The sequence below is a fragment of the Tympanuchus pallidicinctus genome, unplaced genomic scaffold (genome assembly GCF_026119805.1).
Source record: "Tympanuchus pallidicinctus isolate F22 unplaced genomic scaffold, pur_lepc_1.0 scaffold7, whole genome shotgun sequence".
In the NCBI taxonomy this organism is placed as follows: domain Eukaryota; kingdom Metazoa; phylum Chordata; class Aves; order Galliformes; family Phasianidae; genus Tympanuchus; species Tympanuchus pallidicinctus.
The window spans coordinates 13,804,794-13,825,943 of NW_026294791.1; the positions used below are offsets into that span (position 1 = coordinate 13,804,794).

The window sequence follows — 21,150 nt, forward strand, 5'->3', positions numbered from 1 at the left end:
AGACAAAAATTTATAGCATTTGACCTGAAATGTGGTCATATACAGACCAATTTTGCATGCATATCCTACACTTACACACCTTTCACTACTATCGTGCAGTCTGCCTTTTCACTTTATTCACTTCTGTGAATATTACAATCATTTCCATCAGTAATGCCACATAAATATTCTCTATGTCATCAGCCAGTAGAATATACAATAATAATCTGTGTGTCTAGATCCATAGCAGAAGTTTTCTCAGAATAGAACTAAAGCTACAGTGCTCAATCCCACAAAATTCCATAAGAGTAAGAGCCAAATCTGGTACTGTTTCTTTATTATTAAAATAAATGAAGTTACAGAATTCAGCCAAAAATTGTTATGTATGAGGTTTTCAAAAACTGCACGTAATTCTGGATGCTCTGGTTCTCGTTTTCTAACCTTTGTAGGCTGTCTTCCAGCTCTTTCAGGTGTATCTCATGGTGCTTTTCATCCTAAAGAATAAAAAGAAAGGCAACAATTTAGATAAAGTGCAAATCAAATAACAGTGTAATAGAGTTAGTACCTACATTTTAGAGGCCTTATTTATCCATTAAAGTTTTCAGAGGCTTTACAAACTTGAGAAACTCAAAAGGACCTCAAGGTATAGGAAGCCTCGCTTACGCCCAGTCAAAACCAAACTGAACATGCTTGAATACATTTATAATCCAAAAAAGACCTGGGATAATAGAGGCTAACCTCCCCAAAGAAACAGATTATTTGTATGTTCAATATTAATGCTCCTCATTATAGAATGACACTCAATTTACTTCTTAAGAAAAAAAAGGATATTATGGTTATTTACTTGCTAAGTATTATTAAGTTTCATTCTCCTGTTCAGCAGTTGAGACTTTCTGAGCCAAAAGACAAGAAAATTTCCTTAATTTTTTATTTAAGAGTAGCATAGTAAGAAATTACTGTGAAAAAAATATTTGAAACTGTATAAATTACTAGCCAATTCCTGACTTTGTTTTAATGTTTTTATCATAGTGTAAATGCAATTATTAGTTGAATTAAACTCAGTGGAGATAAAAATAAGAGCATACCAAATGCAGAACAGTATTTCTGATGCATTATTTGAACCCTTAAGAGAATTTGCACTAATTTTGGTCTGTGATTTCAATTTTGAACACTTCAAGTCAGAGTACAGAATCATGTTTTTGAGGATCTAAGAATGATAATGTCATGTATTGTCTCTTATTTATTGTAAAAAGCTTGTAGCTTATTGTCACTGATTGTTGGACAAGTGTCTATCAAAACTTCAAAGTCATTATTAGTAGAAAATGTGTTGAGATTTCCTGGATTAGTTGAAAGAACAGATTGGATGTAGCAAACCCCCCTCCATCCTTCTTTGTTTTTTGGCTTTCAGAAAGTATTACCCATTTAGCAGAACCACGAGTTAAGAAGGTAAGCATCTACATATCAAAGCCTGGATATTTAGCATCTTGTCTCTTTGAAAAAACAAAACACTCCTTTTCTGTTATCAACCACCACAACATCAGTATACAACTGAAAGCTTTGCATATATTCCTGCATGGTAAGGGGTTTTTAATCAAGGCAGGAAAAAAAAAGATGGACAGACAGAAAGGGAAAAAAAAAAAAATATCATGTTGTTATGAAACATTTTCTCAGATACAGTTAAGGTTAATGAAAACAAGTTATCTGAGAGAGAAATTAGTTTCATACCTACTTTATGATTTTTATTTTGTTGGAAAACTGGCCTGAATAAGAAATATAAGCTCAATGTTATTCCAGTTATTTAGTAAGATAAACTGGGCATTTGTTAAACCTGCTAAAAATGTCAATAGACAAAATATATTGTAAATACATTGTCAAGTTTAAATAATTTACTGTTCCTCAGCACACTTTTTGTATTAATAGTATTAATTATTAATCAATTGTGTTAAAAGTTTGGTTTTCAGTGAAAGAAACCGTATGAAAATGATGATGTGGCAGTTTAAGTCATAAACAATATTCTTTACTCACACGCTTAAGCGCACAGAGAAGTTCTTCTTTCTCCTCCTGCCTCTCTCTCACTTCATTTTCAAGAACGAGCATTTTTGTCTGAAGGGCTTGTTCTAAGTTCGACATTTGTTCAAATTCTTCAGCCACCTAAATTCACGAGAGGGAAATACCTTCACTTATATTTAAACCCTAAATCAAATTATTTTCTTGTACCTTAGCATTAATAGGGATATTTCCCCATTCCATCATTTAACATTTCAGCTATTTCCCATACACAAAAACTATATAAACCTGGAAACTTCTGCCTGAATCTGAATGAATTTTCATTTTGAAAAAATTATATATTTACAAGAGGGAGCACATTTTGCAACACATGTATACAGGTATTCCAACTCTTTTTTTTTTTTTTTAAACCAAATTATACTCACATAGCACTGAGAAAAATAACAACACTTTTTCCATGCATGATTAATCTGAGATGGAAATTACAGCCTCATACCTATTTTAATATTAAACAATACAATGCACTGAAATCTAAATTACTTCATTTTCTTCTTCATTTGAAGAAGTGTCTGCATCCTTTGTGTTAATAATAAATCTTTGCTTAATATTAAATGCATGCAAATTCTTGCTCTAAGATTAGAAAGATTTCAGCACTAAGTTCTTGTGGACCAGCTATTGCAAAGAAAATAAGAAAACTCCATTGTGTGGGATTTAACCTAAGCAACTCAATGTTGGTTAAAGCATTTTGATTTGTCACAAATGATGAAGAAATGTTGGTCCACTGAACTTCGTCATTAATTTCAATAGGCTTTTAATTCTACAAATATACTGAACGGTGCAATTCTCATTTCAGTAGAATTCCAAGCAACTTCTAGCATCGTTCCCTGTAAGCAAATAATCTTGTCCCATTTTTCTTCCCAAGCATACTTATTCTTTTAATGTCATTTTCAAGTAGAAAATTGCAATCAAAGCTAAGAGCTGTATTAAACCATCAGTACCATTTTTCTTCCTTCCTTCCAAGCAGATTCCAGTTGCTTGCTTAAACTATTATACTCCGCAATTTTCTCCTCAAGCTGCAATTTATTGCACTGAAGGCTCTCATCTTCTTTTCTGATCAGATATGCAAGTTCTTCATTTTGAAATTCCATCTTTTCTAGCATCCTTTGTGCAAAAGGGTTTAATGTGTTAAAATTCAGTACAATGTAATAGCACAAATCAGTCAGTCCAATTTTTTTTTTATTATTTTTTTAAGAATTACCTTTTAAGATGTTCATATTTCTTCTGAATGTTACTGTTTTCTTCTTCCAGGGAACGATTACCCACAGAATTTACACCATCTTCCTCCTATACAGATAACAATTCTTGTTGAAGGACTTATGTGAAAGATATCAGAAAGTAAATTAAGTATGCCTAATACAATCCAATCAATCTAGTTTTGAATTCACATCTTATACTCAGGTTTTTGAAAAAAATAAAACACTAGAAATTTCTGTGAACACTTAAGACTGAAGATATGCTGCGTAACAAAGTGAAGTCCTAATGAACCACATATGCTGCTCATGTAACCTTGTGTATGAAGAGTTGGCCATGTCTATGTCCTTGTGAACTTAGGCTTTAGGCTACAGCAAGAAGTTTCCTCACCACTACAATCACAGGAGCCATAAAAATGATACAGTATATATATATACACACAATTATTATGGAAAAACAGGGTTGTACTGACAAAGAATTTCTGACAGTATTATGTGTTATCAAAAAAGGCAGCTGAGTTCATAAGAAGCGACTGAAAACAACAAGAAGCCAAACTGTCCTACCCCTACTCAGCATCCAGACCGACAAACTTTTACATGTTTACATTTATATCTTGGGAACAATACCAATGAGATTATTGCTCTTGCTACCATCCATCAGCATGATATTAGCAGTAAACAGCCACATTTCCATTCTGGCACCATGATTTAAGGACAATCTCCATCATTTACTGGACTACATTAAGCAGTTGCATTCAGTAACTTGAGCAAACATGGCTGAGTTTGCTTCTATAATTATAGACTTTCTATTAACAGACTGATACTAAAATACACTTTCAGCAGAGGGACAATAAGCTGTTATTATTAAGCTGTGAATAACAATAAGATGTTCTGGTCCAGATGAGCCCAGAAAAGGGCTTCTGCACGTGTTCCAGTTTCTTCAGAAGGAATTTCCCTAAAATCTAATCATATGATTAGAATATCTAAAGGAGATAACCAAGATTTAGTGCCAAAATTTAACTGCTGTTTGCTAGACTAGTTGTTGTATTCCCCAATTATTTCACTATACTCAGGAGGATTTTTTAAATTTATTCATAAAAATAGGTAATAAAATCAAAAAGACAGGCAATTTTGTATGTGCACCTCAAAACTAATTATTGCTTAAGTAATTCACTAGGCAAATATGGAATTATGAGCTTCTGAAACGAGTATTTATAATGACAGAAACAAGCAAATTTTGATGCTATAATGATGATAATGACAGGAAATTGGAAAAGAAAATCAAGATCTACATTTTAAAGAATAAAGAATGAAGCATGTAGAGACACAGAGGTTCACTGTGTTTCAGCTGAAGTCAGCATGTCTTCCACACACAGGAAGATTAAATTTTTTTCCCACCCTACTGATTCAAACACCTGTGTCATTTGTGCTAGCAAATTATTCTCTTCCAACCCAAAGCACAATAAAACAAAACAAAAAGAGGAAAAAAAGCCCAAACCAGAGAAATGGATGCCACGGCTAAAGAATGCTAAGAAACTTTTAGATTCAGGCCTTAAGGAAAATAAAAGCAGCAGCATTAACAGGCTGCTAAAAATAGAAAATGTTTTCTTAAAGCAGATAATTCATTTCTTTTTATTCATCTTTATAATGTATTCATTAAAATCATAAAAATAAAATGCATAGCCATTTTTCTGAGCAGATATTGCCTGGTTTATGAATTAGTCATTAAAAAACAAAACAAACATAGCACTAAATTAATCCACAAGATATAAACAATAATTAGATTTGCATGTTATTTCCAGAGAAGAATTCTGAAAGTCTTATCAGCACATGGCTATCCTAAAGAACACAGAATATATTAGATTAAGGATACAAAATAGAAAAGAATATAAGTAACTAGAATTTCTTCTCCCATACTGCACGAACATAAATGCACTTGGCAATACTTTCTCAGCTTCTGATTTATGAAGCAAACAAAGGAAACAACCTAACTATCATAAGCACTAATAGGAAAAAATATTCTGGAAAATTTCTTCTACATAATTTCCTCATTTGTCTTTAAAAACTTGGACATACAAAGCACCCAAACCTGTGGCTCCCTGAGGGTTTTGCATTTCTGTTGATCCTTTCCCAGTACACAAGATTTTCTTGAAATCCTCAGATTTCCTTCAGCTGCTTTCAGTAAACCACAAACAAGTTCTAACACCTTCAACTTAGGCTCTGTTCTGTCCCTCACCTGCACAGTATCATCACAGTAGAAAAATGTAAGTCTAAAGCCATAAACTAACTGTTATGATACCTAACAGATTTCCACAAAAGTAGTACATCTAAAATTCTACGTAAGTTGCATAGTGTCATCTGTTACATCAGAAAACCCAAAGTGACAGGTTCATTGCACAGTTTTCTCTTTTGACATGTGGCTGGAGACTCAGTAACACTGATAACGAACATTCACAAAATTAAACAAGTGTTAGCAACACCCAAGTTTTGATTTTTACCATAATAAACTGTAGAAAATTACATGCCAACAGCAGCTTATGGAAAAAATTCTAGCTAAACATGTATTGCAGTATTTGAAAAGACAACAATTGATGCCACCTAAAGCTGCATGCAATCCGCACAAATATTATTTGTGGGACCAGAAAATATTTTTCTCCATTGATGAATCAAGGAAAATAATGAGTATAAAATAAAATGAACATACGAGGTACTTTTTTTGAGAACTAATTCTGTTCTCTAAAACCACAGCAGGCAATTGAAATCCTGACCATTTCAGCCCTGCTTAAAAGTATATGCAATGTTATCAGCAGCAAAACCAAGGAAAGTCATTTTCCTGCTACTTTTCTATGATGTTTTCTGATGCCTAAGAAAGCACAACCATGTTCCAGTATTCAGCTCCACCTGCTGAAAAAACTTAAAACTTGTCCTTGTATTGGTTCTTGCTCTTGACTGCTACATAAATCGAACTTACACCACTGAACAGTCTTGCAGTGGGCTTTTTTCCCTACACAACTTTCATAGATGCTCTGCCAAGAGATGTAGTTCAAAAATCATCAGCAAAACTATATTTTTTAAAACAGTGGCGGAACGAACTCTAAGATAGCAGCCCAACCCCTTAGTCATTTGTCTTTGAATTGTTTTCTTCCTAGCTATTTGCAGTTGTGTAGTACCCTAAAAACACCCACTCAAAAGTTAGTAAAACACTCAGTGCACTAACATCAGATTTAACGTGGAAAAATAAAGAGCCAGTACCTTGTTACTTCTATTAAGTGGATTGCAGTAACATCTGTAGGATCAACGTCCTACAGAACTGTTTGGGAACATGCTATATTACTGCTTACCTCATAGCCTTCTAAGCATTTGCTTTCTCTTATACTTTTGTTTTCACTGAAGACTGTTTTATACCTGAATTTCAGTACTTCTACTTCTGCTTGTAATTCTTGTACCTAGGACACAACATATTTTTACTTTTTTTTTTTTTTTAAATCTAGAAAAATAAAACTACTAGCATTGCTTCTATCATTCTCAGTGTTAGACAACTATTATAATCATCATGACAAAAAAATATGTTTTATTACAAATAAAACCTTTATGATTTATTCAAAACGTTTTATAGATTTAAAACTTATGTTTGAACATTTCAATATGCTATTCACCTGATTTTTATAGTGTTCAAAAACATTTTCCTGTAGCTTGGTCTTTTCTTGCAGACATAGCAGGTCATTTTCTACAGAAATATTACTGACTTCCAAAGCAGCAAGGGAAGCCTTGATTAAAACATGGGAAGGAAAAATAAAAAACAATGAAAGGCATTAACAGGTTGCCCAAGGAGGTTGTGGATGCCCCATCTCTGGAGGCATTCAAGGCCAGGCTGGATGTGGCTCTGGGCAGCCTGGTCTATGGGTTGGCAACCCTGCACATAGCAGGGGGGTTGAAACTAGGTGATCTTTGAAGTCCCTTTCAATCCAGGCCATTCTATGATTCTATGATATGATTAAAACAACTCAATCTACAATATATTAATATCAAGTGACCTGAAGAAATAAAGTAGTAGTAACAATTACTTGTCTTATAAGAAATGACAGTCCACAGCTCATTTATCAGCGTGTAAGAACATTTACTTTGGAAGATGAATACATACAAAACCTGGAAATTTTTTTTTTAAATTGTATCAGTAATCAAAATAAATTCAATTCTTGTGTTTGTGAAAATTTATTTTATATTAAAGAGAATAATTTCCAGGAAAGCAATTTTATATCTACTGACTGTAAAACAAGTGACATCCTGGTTAAATAGAATGACTAGAAAATCCTGTTCCTGGCTTTGCCATAGATTTCCACTGATGAATTTTTAACATTTCATTCCACTTACTATTAAAAAAAATGGGTGACAACATTTATTCTGCAAGTTTGGGATCTCTAGACAGAACAACAAAAGCAAATTAAAGGGGTTAATCTGTAAATGCATCAGAAATGCAAAGCCATTCCTGAGTGATTTATAGTAATCTCACCTTTAATTTTTCATTTTCAAGATAAATCTTCTCATTTTCAGAGTTAACAGAATTTAGCTTTCCAAGAATTTCCTCACTAGTTTTTCTTCTGAATTCCTCCTTTCTTTCCAGGTCTTCAGAAAGGCTTGTGATCTGCCTTGTTGGATAGCAAAAAATTCCATGTAACATACAATGTTCCCACAATTCTTGCTACGCAAATCAAATTGTTCCTTAGGACAAAGTACTTCATTGCTCTTATTTCATACAAGAAAAATAAATAAATACGTGGGAGAACACATTTAAACATCTGAAGAAAGCACTACCCGTTGAAATATAATTTTTTTCCAAAAGAGATGTGATCCAACAACAAAGTAGACCTAGCTCAGTTATAAATAAGTGTATTACCTAGAACATACAAGTGTACTTCCAAGGCAAATATGCATGTATCTACTGTAAAAAAACCAAAAAGAAATAATACTGAATTTAAAGAAGTCTATCAGACAATGTCCTAATAAGTGCATTTCATGTTACTTTAGGAATAGTACTTTCCATTATTAAAAACAATAATTTGTCATTTGTTCCTCACCTTTTTTTCATGTTAATGAAGTTAAGCAGTGAGAATTATTTCACTCTTCAGGTAGTCACATGGTGTCTAGTACCACAGGTCTTGATAGAACTGTACATTTCAATACAGACTTGTATTTCCAGTTCAAATAAAAATGGTAAGAAAAACCAGCAGTGAGTAATAAGAGCACCTGAAGAAAGTATCATAGATGTTTTCTTTTTCCTCTTGTTTCCTAGATGCCTACGCATATACAGTAGACCATAGCTGCCTAGACAGATTTTCAGCCTCACATCATTTACCTGTACTCCTGTGAAATTTTAAAATATGCTGAAAATATTTTTAGAAATAACAGATTTTCTGAAACAAAAATCAAGTAGTCAAGCCAATTTAATTTATGTATTTGAGTATGAATCAAGATCTTTATAAAAATAAGCATTCTGCGTTAGTCCAAGCCTTACTTAAAAGCACTTACTGGTTTCTTTTGCTTTTTAAAATTAGAGCCCATATTAAAGGATATGTTATAAGATAACTGTCATTGTCTGAAAAACATGGCATATTCTTCATCTACATTTCACTGCTTGAGTAAGATTGGGCAGTTTTGTCCTGCTTTTTCAGACAAGAGTAAACTGTTCAAATGTGCATCTGCGAGGAACTCTGTCCTAGGAGGAGTGAGATATTAGCGGGACCAAAATGATTTTGCTGCCATTAGTCTGCAGTACAGCCTGGAAGCCCAAATAAGACATTTTTACGTTGCAACAGATGCAAGGGTTAAGACTCAAGCTGTTGAATAATTAAATGAATGATTCTGTGAAACAGCACAATAATCTCTAGCAAGCTCCAGCTGAAAGAAACTATGCAGGGGAAGTAGCAAGTTCCTCGCTCCTATAGAGGAGTTATTTAAAAAACAAACAACAAAACAACTTGTGAAATGAAGCTATAACTCTAAAACTTGTTCTGGTTTCTAGCTGCTAAGTTTTGCTCAGAATTTTAATACGAGTACATACAATTGCTTGCATTGTCAATACTAACATGCTACTAAATACCAAATTTCTGTGACTGCAGAAAATGAATTAGATCTCCACTAGTTTAACTTACTTCTTTAGGTCTTCTGTCTGAACTGCTAATGCTGTCTTTTCTTCTACCATTCTATCATGCTGTTTTTTCCAGAGATCGGAAGCTGACAGGATCTCAGACAATTTCACTTCCTACAGAATACATTAATTACAAATCACGTATCATAAAGATGCCGTAAGGAGCACCATCTAATTCTACAAAATCTTCTAAACAAGAGCTATTTATTGGAGATCTATAGCACAAAGCAATGTAAATTTTGTCTTACTATCTCAAATAGAGAACAAATAAACTACCCACACTTTAAAAAATTAAAGTGAAATACAAACTTACTTTTAAAGTATAGACACAGTTAAACACAGGTATTATATAGCAACTTCAGAATGTACCATTATTTAAGATGAAATACTTCTTAAAACAAAATTGCCTCCAAAATATCTCTTCTACATATAAACCTTATAAGCTAATACCAAAATAAAATTCTGTCAAAGCATTTCAAGAATTAAAAAATACACAGCTATGTAAGAAATGCAAGGTTTCTAGCAGTTACCAACGTACTATCTTGAAAGTAAATGAGGTCCTTAATGGAAAGAAAATAACAGTACAACTGCAAAACACTACCAGTTCAGGAGATAAGCAAATGCTACTCCTCTGTGCTGCTAAATGTAACTTCTTACAAAGATCAAAACAAATTATTAATCGCATCCAGATATACTGACTGGAGAAATATCCTTAATAGAGGCAAATCCTAAACAATGGCAAAGCACAGAAATTGTGATAATGCTCTTATTAGGAAATCTAAATAAGTTGTCAGAGGTCTCAGCACAGTCCTGATCCATTTTTTCCAAAAATTACACACTGCACACAGGTAAAGGGCAAGGCAGAAGCCACCCAACAATTTGAAGTCAGGTGCTTGAATATTTCAAAAGCTCAAAGCGAGCAGCTTAGAAATAGAAAGCTAAGCGTCCATAGTGGACACCATAAGCTAATAAACAAAGGGAACCAAGACTTCAACCCCAATTCTTATCTGACAACATATCATTCTTTTGAGCTTAGCTGTAGCTCCACAAAGGTCTAAGAAAAATCAGAAGATGCATAAAAGAAGCTGATCAGACTCCACTTATTTACTATGAAGCGTACAACTGCCTGAAGACATTCACTAAATTTTAACAAAACAAAAAACTGTGAATACAAGAATGGTTTGCATGTCTCTTACAGCAAGCTTTTCCTTAACTGAGGAATAAAAAATAAAAGACACAAACAATCCAACAACAAACTTGCCTATTTTCCTATTTTACAGAGGCAAAAGTTTCCCAATTCATCAATTTAAAGCAGGACAACACTGGTCAGTGTAATCACTCACACGTTCTCTTACTCTGGAGGTTAAGTTTTCCACAGCTTCTTCAAAGCAGTCAGTTTTTTTTTTCTGGAACCTGATTGCTCTTCTCAGATCAACCTTCTTTTGCTCGCTTGTTTCCCTCAAGGCCACCATCTGATGCTTGTAGTCCTCAATTTGAAATTTCCACCCTGCTATTTTCTTCTCTAGAGTCTGCAGCATATTTAAACAACAACCTTATAATTCTGTCTCTGAGTTATCATAATGAAGAATGGTAATTGCATTTTTAACCTTTTTCCATTAATATCTCTGTATCTGAAATCTTCTGGTTGGCACAAGGAGTTAGTCAACATTTGTGCTACATGAGGCAAGAGAAATTACATGCAGGGAAATTTGTTACAAAGATGAGCGAGATAAGAGGTTGAGGAGGCGTACAAACAGAAAGCAGCAGAAGCAGGGGGAAAGACATCCGTCTAACCACACCACACGTTCTTTGAAATGAATGCAAAATTTCTGCAGATGACACAGCACTGACACTAAACCCATTCTTAAGATGGGAAATAAGAGTGCTTACACCAGCACCTAGTTATTCATTTTGATGAATATCACCTTATGTTTCTAGTGATGTAAATTGATGTAGTCTACGCTCTGAATCTATAGTGAGCAAGCACATGGCTAGGACTGAAGCAAAGTAGAAGTAAAAACTTCAGCAAAGACTTCAGCAAAGACTGAAGTAAAACTGTAAATTAAATTTTAACATGAAAGTTAGGTTTTGAGTATTTTAAGTCAAGAAGATAGGAAAGACCAAGGTATTTTTCTTAATATATGCATTGTGTTATAATCTGTTATCAAATGACAATTTACCCTTTTCATGCAAGATTTAACTTTTTCTCATGCATATAATGGTACCATTCTAAAAATGAAATAGAATTGTCTAGCAAACAAACTTTTTCTAAGAGTTTCTTATGCCTTGTGTATATTGTATATATATGCTGTATACATACACGATAAAATCCACACTGGATTCTTCAAGAATTTCAGATACAATTTCAGATACAATTATTTTTAAAGGTTCTGTATCTTGCCAAAACCACGCACAAGCTAGTGGTTGTCAGTAACTTATCATAAAGAAAAGTGCAAGTTCCATTCATCTCACTTGCTATTCTTTTGCCAAGCTACAGAAGTGCATATACACCAGTAATATAATTTTTTTCCTTAAGTCACTGATAAATATCCTAACTGTAAGAATGATTAGAAGTGGGTTTGTTTTTTTTTTTTTTTTTTTTTTTCCAAATAGTTGATTCTGGATCTAACATGAAAGACCAAAACAGCACACCATTTACCTAGTAACCATGTTAATCTGCCAGATTTATCTACCAGTTGCTATAAAATGCACATATTACGCATTAGATGCTATCTGCCAGTACAGGTGCTGCTAATGACTCCAAAAGCTTATCCACAATCAATGAAAAATTTACACAGCTTGCCATGTGAAAAGTGGTTTACTAGGATTTAATCTTAGATCTTGGCTTACTAGGATTTAGTCCCACTGCCCTGCAGTGAACAAGGACATCACAGCCAGATCAGGTTGCCAAGGGCTTCACCCAGCCTTGCCTTGGAAGTCTCCAGTAATGAGACACCAACCATAACACTAAGTAATCTGTTCCAGTGCCTCACCACCTTAACTGTAAAAGACTTTTTCTTCATATCCAACCTGAAGCTACCCTCCTTGAGCTTAGTCATTTCCCCTCATTCTACCACCCTGCTAACGAGTCTGCCCCCTTCTTTCCTGTAGCTCCCCGCTAGATAAAGAAAGGCCACTATCAGGTCATCTCAGTGCCTACTCTTTTCCAGGCTGAACAGTCACAGCTCTCTCAGCCTGCCCTCATAGGAGGGGTGTTCCATCCCTGGGATCATTACTGTAGCCCTTCTCTAGATGCATTCCAACAGCTCTTTGTCTCTCTGCATATAAATATATGCAGGAAATAGTTTTGACATAAAACACATGACTTGCAGGAAAAACAACTTCAGTGAATAGAGAAACTGAAAAATTTGAGTCTATGCACAGTTTTCCTTAACTACCGATTTCAGTAAATAACTGTTATCTCCTGTTACAACCACAGGGGGTCAGAATCGCATAATAAAGAGTGCTTTGGGCATTACTCAGTGACCAAGACTGAATTTAAAAGGTGAATTAATTTTATGAGCTACACCAATCTTTTTCCTAAGTTGTAACAAAATCATCTACAGGATTTTAGCTGTCAACTGATTGTAAACGAAACAAACAACAATTTTATACAAAGATTCAATGAAAATACAGTTATTCATCAATCACTTTTTCCAGGTACTACTTAGTGAAAATGTACTATGTAGCACATTAGTTAGAATTACTACAAGAAATCAATTTTTGTTCATAGGAAAACAAGGAACACAATCATACATAAGTGGTTTTTTCTCTTGCAATTGAGCTGAAACAGGTTCCTCAGCAACTTCAAAATCGCATAATTTGTAGGGGTATGTGTGCTACTAAGAAAAAACTGAAAATTAATAGCATTATTTTGCAGCCAAGGTTTCCTCATTTATGCCTATATTCATTACTGGATTCAAATACTAAAATCTGAGACCGCTTTCAACTCCATTATCTGCCATCTGACCTTGTCCTTGATGTGGTTCTACAACCAGCATCTGCTGCAAATGCCCAAGTTTACCTTTTTTTTTTTTTTAAAAAAAAAAAAAAAAAGTGGGGGGAGGGGGGAGAAAGGATTTCAAAGTGTATAAGTCAATACTAAGAGGATTATTGATTCCTCCACAGTTTATAAAAAGAAACAGGTGTTTCAGACAGACAGACAGGTGTCTGTCACAATTGTCTCAAACAACTTGCAGTGGAAAACTCATTCTGGGACTTGTCTCTCTCTTCCTTAAGCAGTTTCCATACATTCAATAGGACAGATATCAGGCTTTCAGATAGTAAAATTAGGTGAATACAAAGACTTCTATGTCAGCTTAAATTTCATTAGCAGGACTACTAGTATGTATAAGTTGAAATAATTACAAGAAAATTACCCGCAATTAAGACAACGAAGATAGATTGAAAAACATAAATGCTATTTTAAATTTTTTTTTCAGATTTTTCTTAGAAAGTTTTCTTTTAAGTGACATATGAAATAATATATTTTATTCCATTTGATCAAATCTATCAAACCTAAAAAGACTTAACTCTTAATTTTGAAATAAACCCACAGAAGGGCTTTGCTAATTTGCCTTTAAATTTAAAACAAAAATATGTTGACCTGTGTTTTCAGCTTTAATTGGTTGTTTTCCACTTCTTTTCTTTGAATCTGATACTGCAGATGAGCTTCAATTGCATTTACCGGTCTTGACAGATAGTTTTTCAGTACATGTACCTAAGAAAGAGAAATAAACACAGACTTACTGGTCTCTGGAGACAATGCTATATGATGTAAACTTTATCTTACTACTTTATTGCAAGATTTCCAACTATGATTTTAACTCCCTCAAAAGGTGAAAAAGATAAAGCAGAGTCTACAAGTATACTCATAAGCAGTAGCTTAGTAGTGATGTTATCAGTGTTATCAATACAACTTTTCTGTAGAAAGCTAACAAAAAAAATCACAAAATTATTTAATTTAATTCTGTAAGATCAAGTGGGCCTGGATGCACTAACACAGAAATCCAGGCTAAACAAAGGTACATAAATAACAGGTCCACTAAAATTGAGCCAAACTGATGAGCTCTGCACTAAATAATTAGATGTGAGCTAACCTTCATTAGACCCCAAAGATCACCAACTGATCTAAGAATTACTGATACGTTTAAATCATTCAACTTCAAAGGCCTACATAAACAGCAGGGGAAAGACAACTTCCCACCAGAACTAAAGCCAGCTGATCTATGAAATTTTTTTGTAACTTAACTCTTCTGGCTTGCTTTAAATAAAATAATAACAAAAAGAGAAGGAAATCATTTTACTCGTACAGACTGGAGTTAATGTTAATGTATCAGTGCAAGTGTTTACTGCAGATACCAGTAAGAAGAGCATTCAAAGTCCAAAGCCTTTAGTCTGGATTTATGGCCTTCCCAGAACTGTGGGGCATCAGCATTGAGGAAAACTTGTAACCAAAATAGGTGTGGATACAGTGTAGATGTTTTATGTATAGAAATGTCTTCCAGGCATCTTTTAATGCCTAGATCTTTGAAATAAATGCTTTCATCAAAACAGTAGACTAGAAAATAAGAATATAGTATACTGGGAAAAAACATTTATTCCAAAATAGCTGGTCACTCACTTTTTTAAGCTGAATCCTAGATGAAAGTTCTTTAATGAGTTCTTCTCTTTCTACTATCTTTCTCCTGAGACTCTTCATGAAGGGAAGGAAAAAAAAAACAACCAACAACATTTTCATGCCTAATAGCACAGACTGACAAATATTTCAGTTAAAAATGACTGAGATTCCATTTTGTGATGATATGTTACAAATACTGCCATCGTTTCTAAAATGGCAGAAACTATGGCCTGATGAATCAATGTTTACTTGAACTGTATAGACCATAACAGTCTCTGAATCAATGTTTACTTGAACTGTATAGACCATAACAGTCTCTGAATCAATGTTTACTTGAACTGTATAGACCATAACAGTCTCTTGCTTGAGTCATGTCACTAAGACTTAATTTGAAGCATATTTCACAACTTCATGCATGTCCAATTGTTCTGAATACTTCTTACATTGCTCTAAAAAAGAAAAAAAAACTGCTTTCTAAAAAAAATATAACAGGTAGTAGCAAAAATGATAGGAAAACAAATGATGAACAGAACACAGCAGCCGTTCAGAGATTTTAAAATGCATGAATACAACATAAACATAGCCCTAATAAATATTTATGAACAAAACTCAACACATTTTTTAATCACATAGCTCTTTATATCAGCTCTTTGCTCTGCTATTTTAGCTTTATTTATTAATTCAGTCCATTCCAGATATCATTTGATGAAATAAAGAATGGCTTTGAAATACAAGGGATTGCTTACTTAGGTTTTTTTGTTTGTTTGTTAACTGATGATGTTGGGCTAGATAATCTTTGAGGTCTTCTCTAATTTTAATGAAGCTATGATCATTTTCTGCCCATTAATATAGAAACAAATTACAAGTTCTAGATGAAAAAAAAAATCTAGGACTCTCTTATAGGAATATTTATTTCATTTACAGTAACTGCAGTAGTAGAGTCTACTCTACACACAAAACAATGTATGATGCATTCTACTCTGTAACAGAGGTGATGCCAAAGTCCAGCACGCATCCTTTTAAAATACGCAATAATCAAGTGCTAGTAACAGTTCAATTGTATCAGTAAGCAGAGTATTCCTATGCTACTCTGATGTGAAATAGTATACCATGGCATAGTCCTTCTTAAGGTATCACACAGAATAAAAAAGTAGCAGATATTCCAGTTTACTTACAGTATTGTGGGTTTCATTTTCACTTAACTTCTGTATCAAAGCATCAATGTTTTCTCTGTCTATCTACAAGACAAAAGCAGGAAATGTTAACAAATTACTTCAGTTTACAATTGATTTAGTACTTTGCTTCAAATTTGGCATGCTACTTAGTTTATTTTCAATTTGGTACATATAAATATTAAAACTTGCATTCTTGTGGGCTATTTAGCTTAAACTTTAAAGATTCAATTTACTTAGTGCATAAAACTTCTCAGGGAAGGAAAACAAACTAGGGTCATTCCCTATGCCAATTTATTTCTTCCACCAAAAAGTAGTCTGAAAATCTTATGTGCTTAAATGTTATTTGAACACATATTCAAAAACAGTAAAAGCATTAGCACAAACTGTAATACTTTACAGACTAATATTAACTGTTAAAGGCTTTCAGTAACTTCAATTAGATATAAAAATTTGAAGAATGAAACATAAAACAGCCTAAAAGAACAGAAAAATCATTCTATGCTGTTACCATAAATCTAAGAGAATATATATAGTTATAACATTGCCAAAGACATTTTAAAATATAAAATTTGGAGGTGGTCTACATTTAAATAAATAAACCAAAACAAACAGTAGGACTTCCACTTTGTACATCCAAAGCATTTTACTGCCACTGCTGAGAGAATGAATCTGACACCTCCAAGGAGACAGGATAACTCAGCATTTTATGCCATTAGACATAATCTAAACTCTGAATGACAGTCAGCACCATAAGACATCCCAGATCACACACACACCAGCAGTGAAATTATCAGCCATGGAACAAGGGCAGAGCAAATCCTTCAGTCATGTTCTAAGCTCTGCATTCCAGCACACACTGCTGCTGTGCTTGCTCTCCCAAGCATATTACACTCCATATCAGGAATTAGAACAGCTGCTTTTAATCCTTTCAAAATAAATAGGTCTCTTCCAGCTGGAACTACCTCTGCTTAACTAGCTCCTGCACCCTGTCACAGCCCACCTGGCTCTCCAGGTGCATCCATCTCCTTAATCTCTCTGCATTCCCATTATTTTAAAGCAGTTCCATGTGGGGCTATCCTCTTTCCCTCCATTGTCCAGGTACTCAGAACCTGTCCTGCAATTTACAGACACATGATCCCTGGCACAGGGAACTAGTGATTGCTTTGGATCATCTTACGTGTTTCTGTTCTCGTCTTTGAAGTAAAAGCCATAAGAGTCTTTTGGTGGTTTTGAGTGCTGTTAACTCTTTTACCAGCAGATCCTCTTGTGTATCAATAACTATCATTTCTGATGTAGAAAGTTTACAAACCTGTTAAAACATTGTAACCAAGAAATTATACATGATCTGCAGTGCTCCATCAAAAATTTATTACTAATATTTAGATACTGTTTTCAAATACAGATAGTAAAAATAAATAAATGATTGCAACATTTAAAAGTGAAATATCAAAAGAAAAGATAGTGCTGTAGTAATCTTTAAACAGTATGCAAAACACAGAGGTTCCTCTTCCAGTCTAACAGAAATAAAGTATCGTTAATATTTGTTTCTGACAAGCACCCCAAAATCTCACCTTAAAGCCATCATGCTAGCATAATAAATAAATAAATATTATAAATAAAAAAAAAAAAAAAAAAGACAAAAAAAAGTGGAAACTTCGGAATCAAAAGGTTTCCCAGAACTCCTTGCAAAGAAGTCATCTTTTCCCCATCTGCATATAATACAAATATGGAAAACTTTCATGTAAATGTTCTTGGAGAAAAATTCAAATGAAACTCTAGGATGACAGTTTGAATTGATAAATTATTTTAAAAACATGAAAACCTCCCCCCAGATTATAGTCAGGCAGCACTGACTTGTGACTTGTGAATCTTTTTTTTCTGCTAAAAACAATGGCAAGCAGGCTTTAAGGAACGTATCTAAATAAGGTTGATGTATATGTCTGTCAAAGGTTAAAATAGGAAAACTCACACCTCTACTCTTTCAAGAACTTTTTTGTGCATCCTCTGCAAATGGGATTTAGAAGTGGGACAAGCATTTGCAGAGATCCGAAATTTAAGACTTTCTAAATTTAAAAAACATCCACAGGCATTGATAGAGATGATAAATTTAAACAATAATAACCATTTTAGAATTCAGTATTTAGTGTGTGTACAAAGTTTTGACTACAATATACTTACATTTGTCATTCTACCAAGTATGTCTTTAAAAGCTGGCAACAAATTCTTTGCTGAATTAACTGCCATTACTTCAAAAATCTCCTGTGAAGCACCATTTTCATGAGAGGCACTTTCTTTCTCCCTGACCACATATGAAATAATAAAAAGAATTTGACTTTTGCTAATAAGTATGCAAATATACAAGGCTCATGCATAGTTAATAACACGTAAGTTTACAACTGTTTTTTTAGAAGATGCATAGTAAAGTCAATGGGGTATGGATCTTACACTTTGGCTTCTCTGCATCAGTATTCTCAAATACTTATTTAGAAATAAATTAAAAGGTAGCTTATTAAAACATTCCTTTACAGTTAAATTTTACCTTTTCTCTTTGTCTGAAGCGCATCTTCTCTCTACACTTCCATTCAAGTTTTGTGGTATGTGATTTTTTTGTGAGCTTTCTTTAAGCAGAGGGGACAGTTCTGTAATCTTGATCCCATGTTTATCAGGACGTGGCCCCCACACCTTCTTCCAAGTTTCCTCCTGCACAGTCGCCGCCAGCTTATAAACAATATTTTCAGTTAGAGTTTAATTTGTTTACAATGGCACGGGTTCACTACCATGAAATAAGTACATTGCAAACAGGAACGGTGATTTTCTGCCCCCACGGTAATTGATCAGCATAAAGGGAATTGTTAAGAAGACTTCAGAGAATTGAGAAATGAATGGACCTGAATTAATCTTGCCTTTGTCTGGTTCTCACATAATTATCTTTGCCACAGTCTATGAAGCTACTCCCTCTGTAGCTGTCAACAAAAAGCCTCATGCCATAAGACTGTCAGCTCTATGAAAAGCTAAAGATCAAGAGAAGTTTCTCTGAAATTAAAGAATGTTCAGAATAAACACCCGTCTGTCAGCCTGCAAGAAGTAAAGGTTAGGACTTCCAGAAGAGAACTGAGGAAGTCAAAGATGAAAAATTACATTTAATTTTAAAAGCTATCTTGGTTCTTTACTCCACAAGGTCTCCATATCACACTACTGCTCATATTTAACTGCTGTTAAATATGAATTCATTGTGATCTATCTCCTATTTTGACTTATATGACCCTCTGAACTCCTTCCAACTTTGCAGGCGTGTTTTCATGCATAGGACATAAAAGAATATATATATATTTCAACTATTTCTAATAAAGAAAATTATAAGACTAAATGTTAAAGATTTGCATAATAAGTTTATGTTCACATTGGTACTATGTTTTGTTCTACTTGTTTTCTTACTTGTTGTTCTGGATCGTCAGATTCTTTGCCTAGCTCAGTAAAATATATTCCATCTTGGACAGATTTTGTAGTTCTGTGACAGTCATTTTTATATGGCAGAATCAGTGCACAGTGTTTTTCCTCTTCTTGAGATGTAACAGGTACCACACACCTTTTTCCCTGAAACATATTCATGATTATGCAGCATTTAGTACCATTCACTGTTAGGGTATGCACCTTTCCAGTTCAAGGCATAACAGCGTAAAACAAGTCAGCTCTTCAGGCAATTCAGAAGTGTTGGGAACAAAGAAAGCTCACTTTTGTTTATGATTTCCAATAAGTGTAAAACCCTGTGATACCACTGAACGAACCCTCTGACTGACAGCTCACGTCTCATTTGTGAGGCAAAGGTGAATACCTGCAGTGAATTTGGAGATTCCACGTGTCACAGCAATTCATCCCATTTGGAGGCAGCAGCAGCTTTTCTCTTTTCCTGGTTGGGATCAGCTGCTTACCTTGGAGCTGCACAGGGATATGTGCTGCTCGTGGCACAAAGTCCAGCTCCGGGAGGTATGCGCTGGTAAACAGCCCACTGCCCTGCTCCCTTGCCAAGCACCAGGAAGGTGCCTTGCCTCTGCCATACCCGGCCATAACCAACTACTCCTGCTTCCACACCAAGCGATGCATCCTCTCCAAATGGGTTCAGCAGGCAGAAAGTTTGTATTCCTCCATATGTATTCCTCTTGTCACGTATTTGAGAAAATATGTACCAGAATTCTGGGACATTCCCCTACAAAATCTGGATGTGGAGTGTTTTATCTCAAACTCTTGCTGTAAGGCTACACTCCAATAGTGCAGTTAACTGCTGTTGTTTTTATTTATTTTAATGTGTACTTACACTTCCCATTTTACTACATGTTTACATTTTGTAGCAGGCCCCAGTTTGAGTAACACAATCCAAGTCTCTGTATCTTTTTCTTACTTACAACCAAAGCTGGGCTGTTGAATTTAATTGCTTTCATTGAAAATGACACCTTGGAAGGCTCAGTGTGAAATTTAATTCATCTTGGTTCGTCTATATGTTCAGGAAAGAAGAAATAAGATTTTCACATCGTTCTGGTGTGCCATTTTTCAAGCTTAACAGAAGTGAATAAACTTGCCTCGTTAACATCAGCAAGAAAAAACATTTCCCGAGCAGCAGAGCCGCGTGCGGGAGCGGTGCGGTGGCACAGCGGTGGCGGCGGCGGTAACGGCATTCTGCCAGCGCTGCAGGGCGCTCCGTGCGGCTCAGCACCCGTCGCTACCTGCGGGGTTACCCCAGGACGCAGCTGGATCCCACTGCAAAACACAGTGTACCGAGAAGAACGCAGTCCCATCAGAGATACAACACAACGCAAGCGAACTTTTGCGCAGGTATTCATGCCTCGTAAGGCTGTTGCTCACTAACCGCTTAAGCGGCGATGAATTCACAGTGCGCACAACGATCACCCCGAGCAGCAGCAAGCGGAACGCAGCAGGAGGAAAAGGCGAAGCTCGCAGCTGCAGTTCCACTCCCGCACG

The 21,150-nt window shown here is 34.8% G+C and overlaps 1 protein-coding gene across 6 annotated transcripts; it reads right to left on the reverse strand.

Moving 5' to 3' along the window:
- Window positions 1-299: 299 nt before the first annotated feature.
- On the reverse strand, window positions 300-18,791 carry ODF2L (outer dense fiber of sperm tails 2 like). Of its 6 annotated transcripts, XM_052665914.1 has the most exons (16): window positions 18,716-18,791; window positions 18,355-18,475; window positions 17,354-17,485; window positions 16,177-16,239; window positions 15,005-15,076; window positions 13,988-14,101; window positions 10,725-10,910; window positions 9,386-9,495; window positions 7,747-7,882; window positions 6,893-7,003; window positions 6,578-6,682; window positions 5,326-5,472; window positions 3,245-3,330; window positions 2,985-3,147; window positions 2,005-2,130; window positions 300-473 (listed from the first exon to the last, which is right to left on the reverse strand). In XM_052665914.1, exons 2-16 carry the CDS (start codon window positions 18,418-18,420, stop codon window positions 345-347), a joined length of 1,746 nt encoding a protein of 581 aa, XP_052521874.1. In that variant the 5' UTR covers window positions 18,421-18,475; window positions 18,716-18,791; the 3' UTR covers window positions 300-344. The 6 variants fall into 6 exon arrangements, with proteins under 6 accessions (XP_052521874.1, XP_052521875.1, XP_052521876.1 ...); XM_052665915.1 differs by lacking the exon at window positions 18,716-18,791 and having other exon boundaries at window positions 10,737-10,910; window positions 18,355-18,482; XM_052665916.1 differs by lacking the exons at window positions 5,326-5,472; window positions 18,716-18,791 and having other exon boundaries at window positions 18,355-18,474.
- Between the last annotated feature and the right edge of the window lie 2,359 nt (window positions 18,792-21,150).

Bases quoted from the DNA above. Each gene is read 5' to 3' on its own strand.
- ODF2L (XM_052665914.1), bottom strand. From the start codon at position 18,420: ATGGCAGTTAATTCAGCAAAGAATTTGTTGCCAGCTTTTAAAGACATA. The intron at 15,077-16,176 runs GTAAGTAAACTG...CCCTTCATGAAG, and splicing joins AAAATGAAACCCACAATACT to AGTCTCAGGAGAAAGATAGT. The intron at 3,331-5,325 runs GTTTGGGTGCTT...TTATCTGTATAG, and splicing joins AAACCCTCAGGGAGCCACAG to GAGGAAGATGGTGTAAATTC.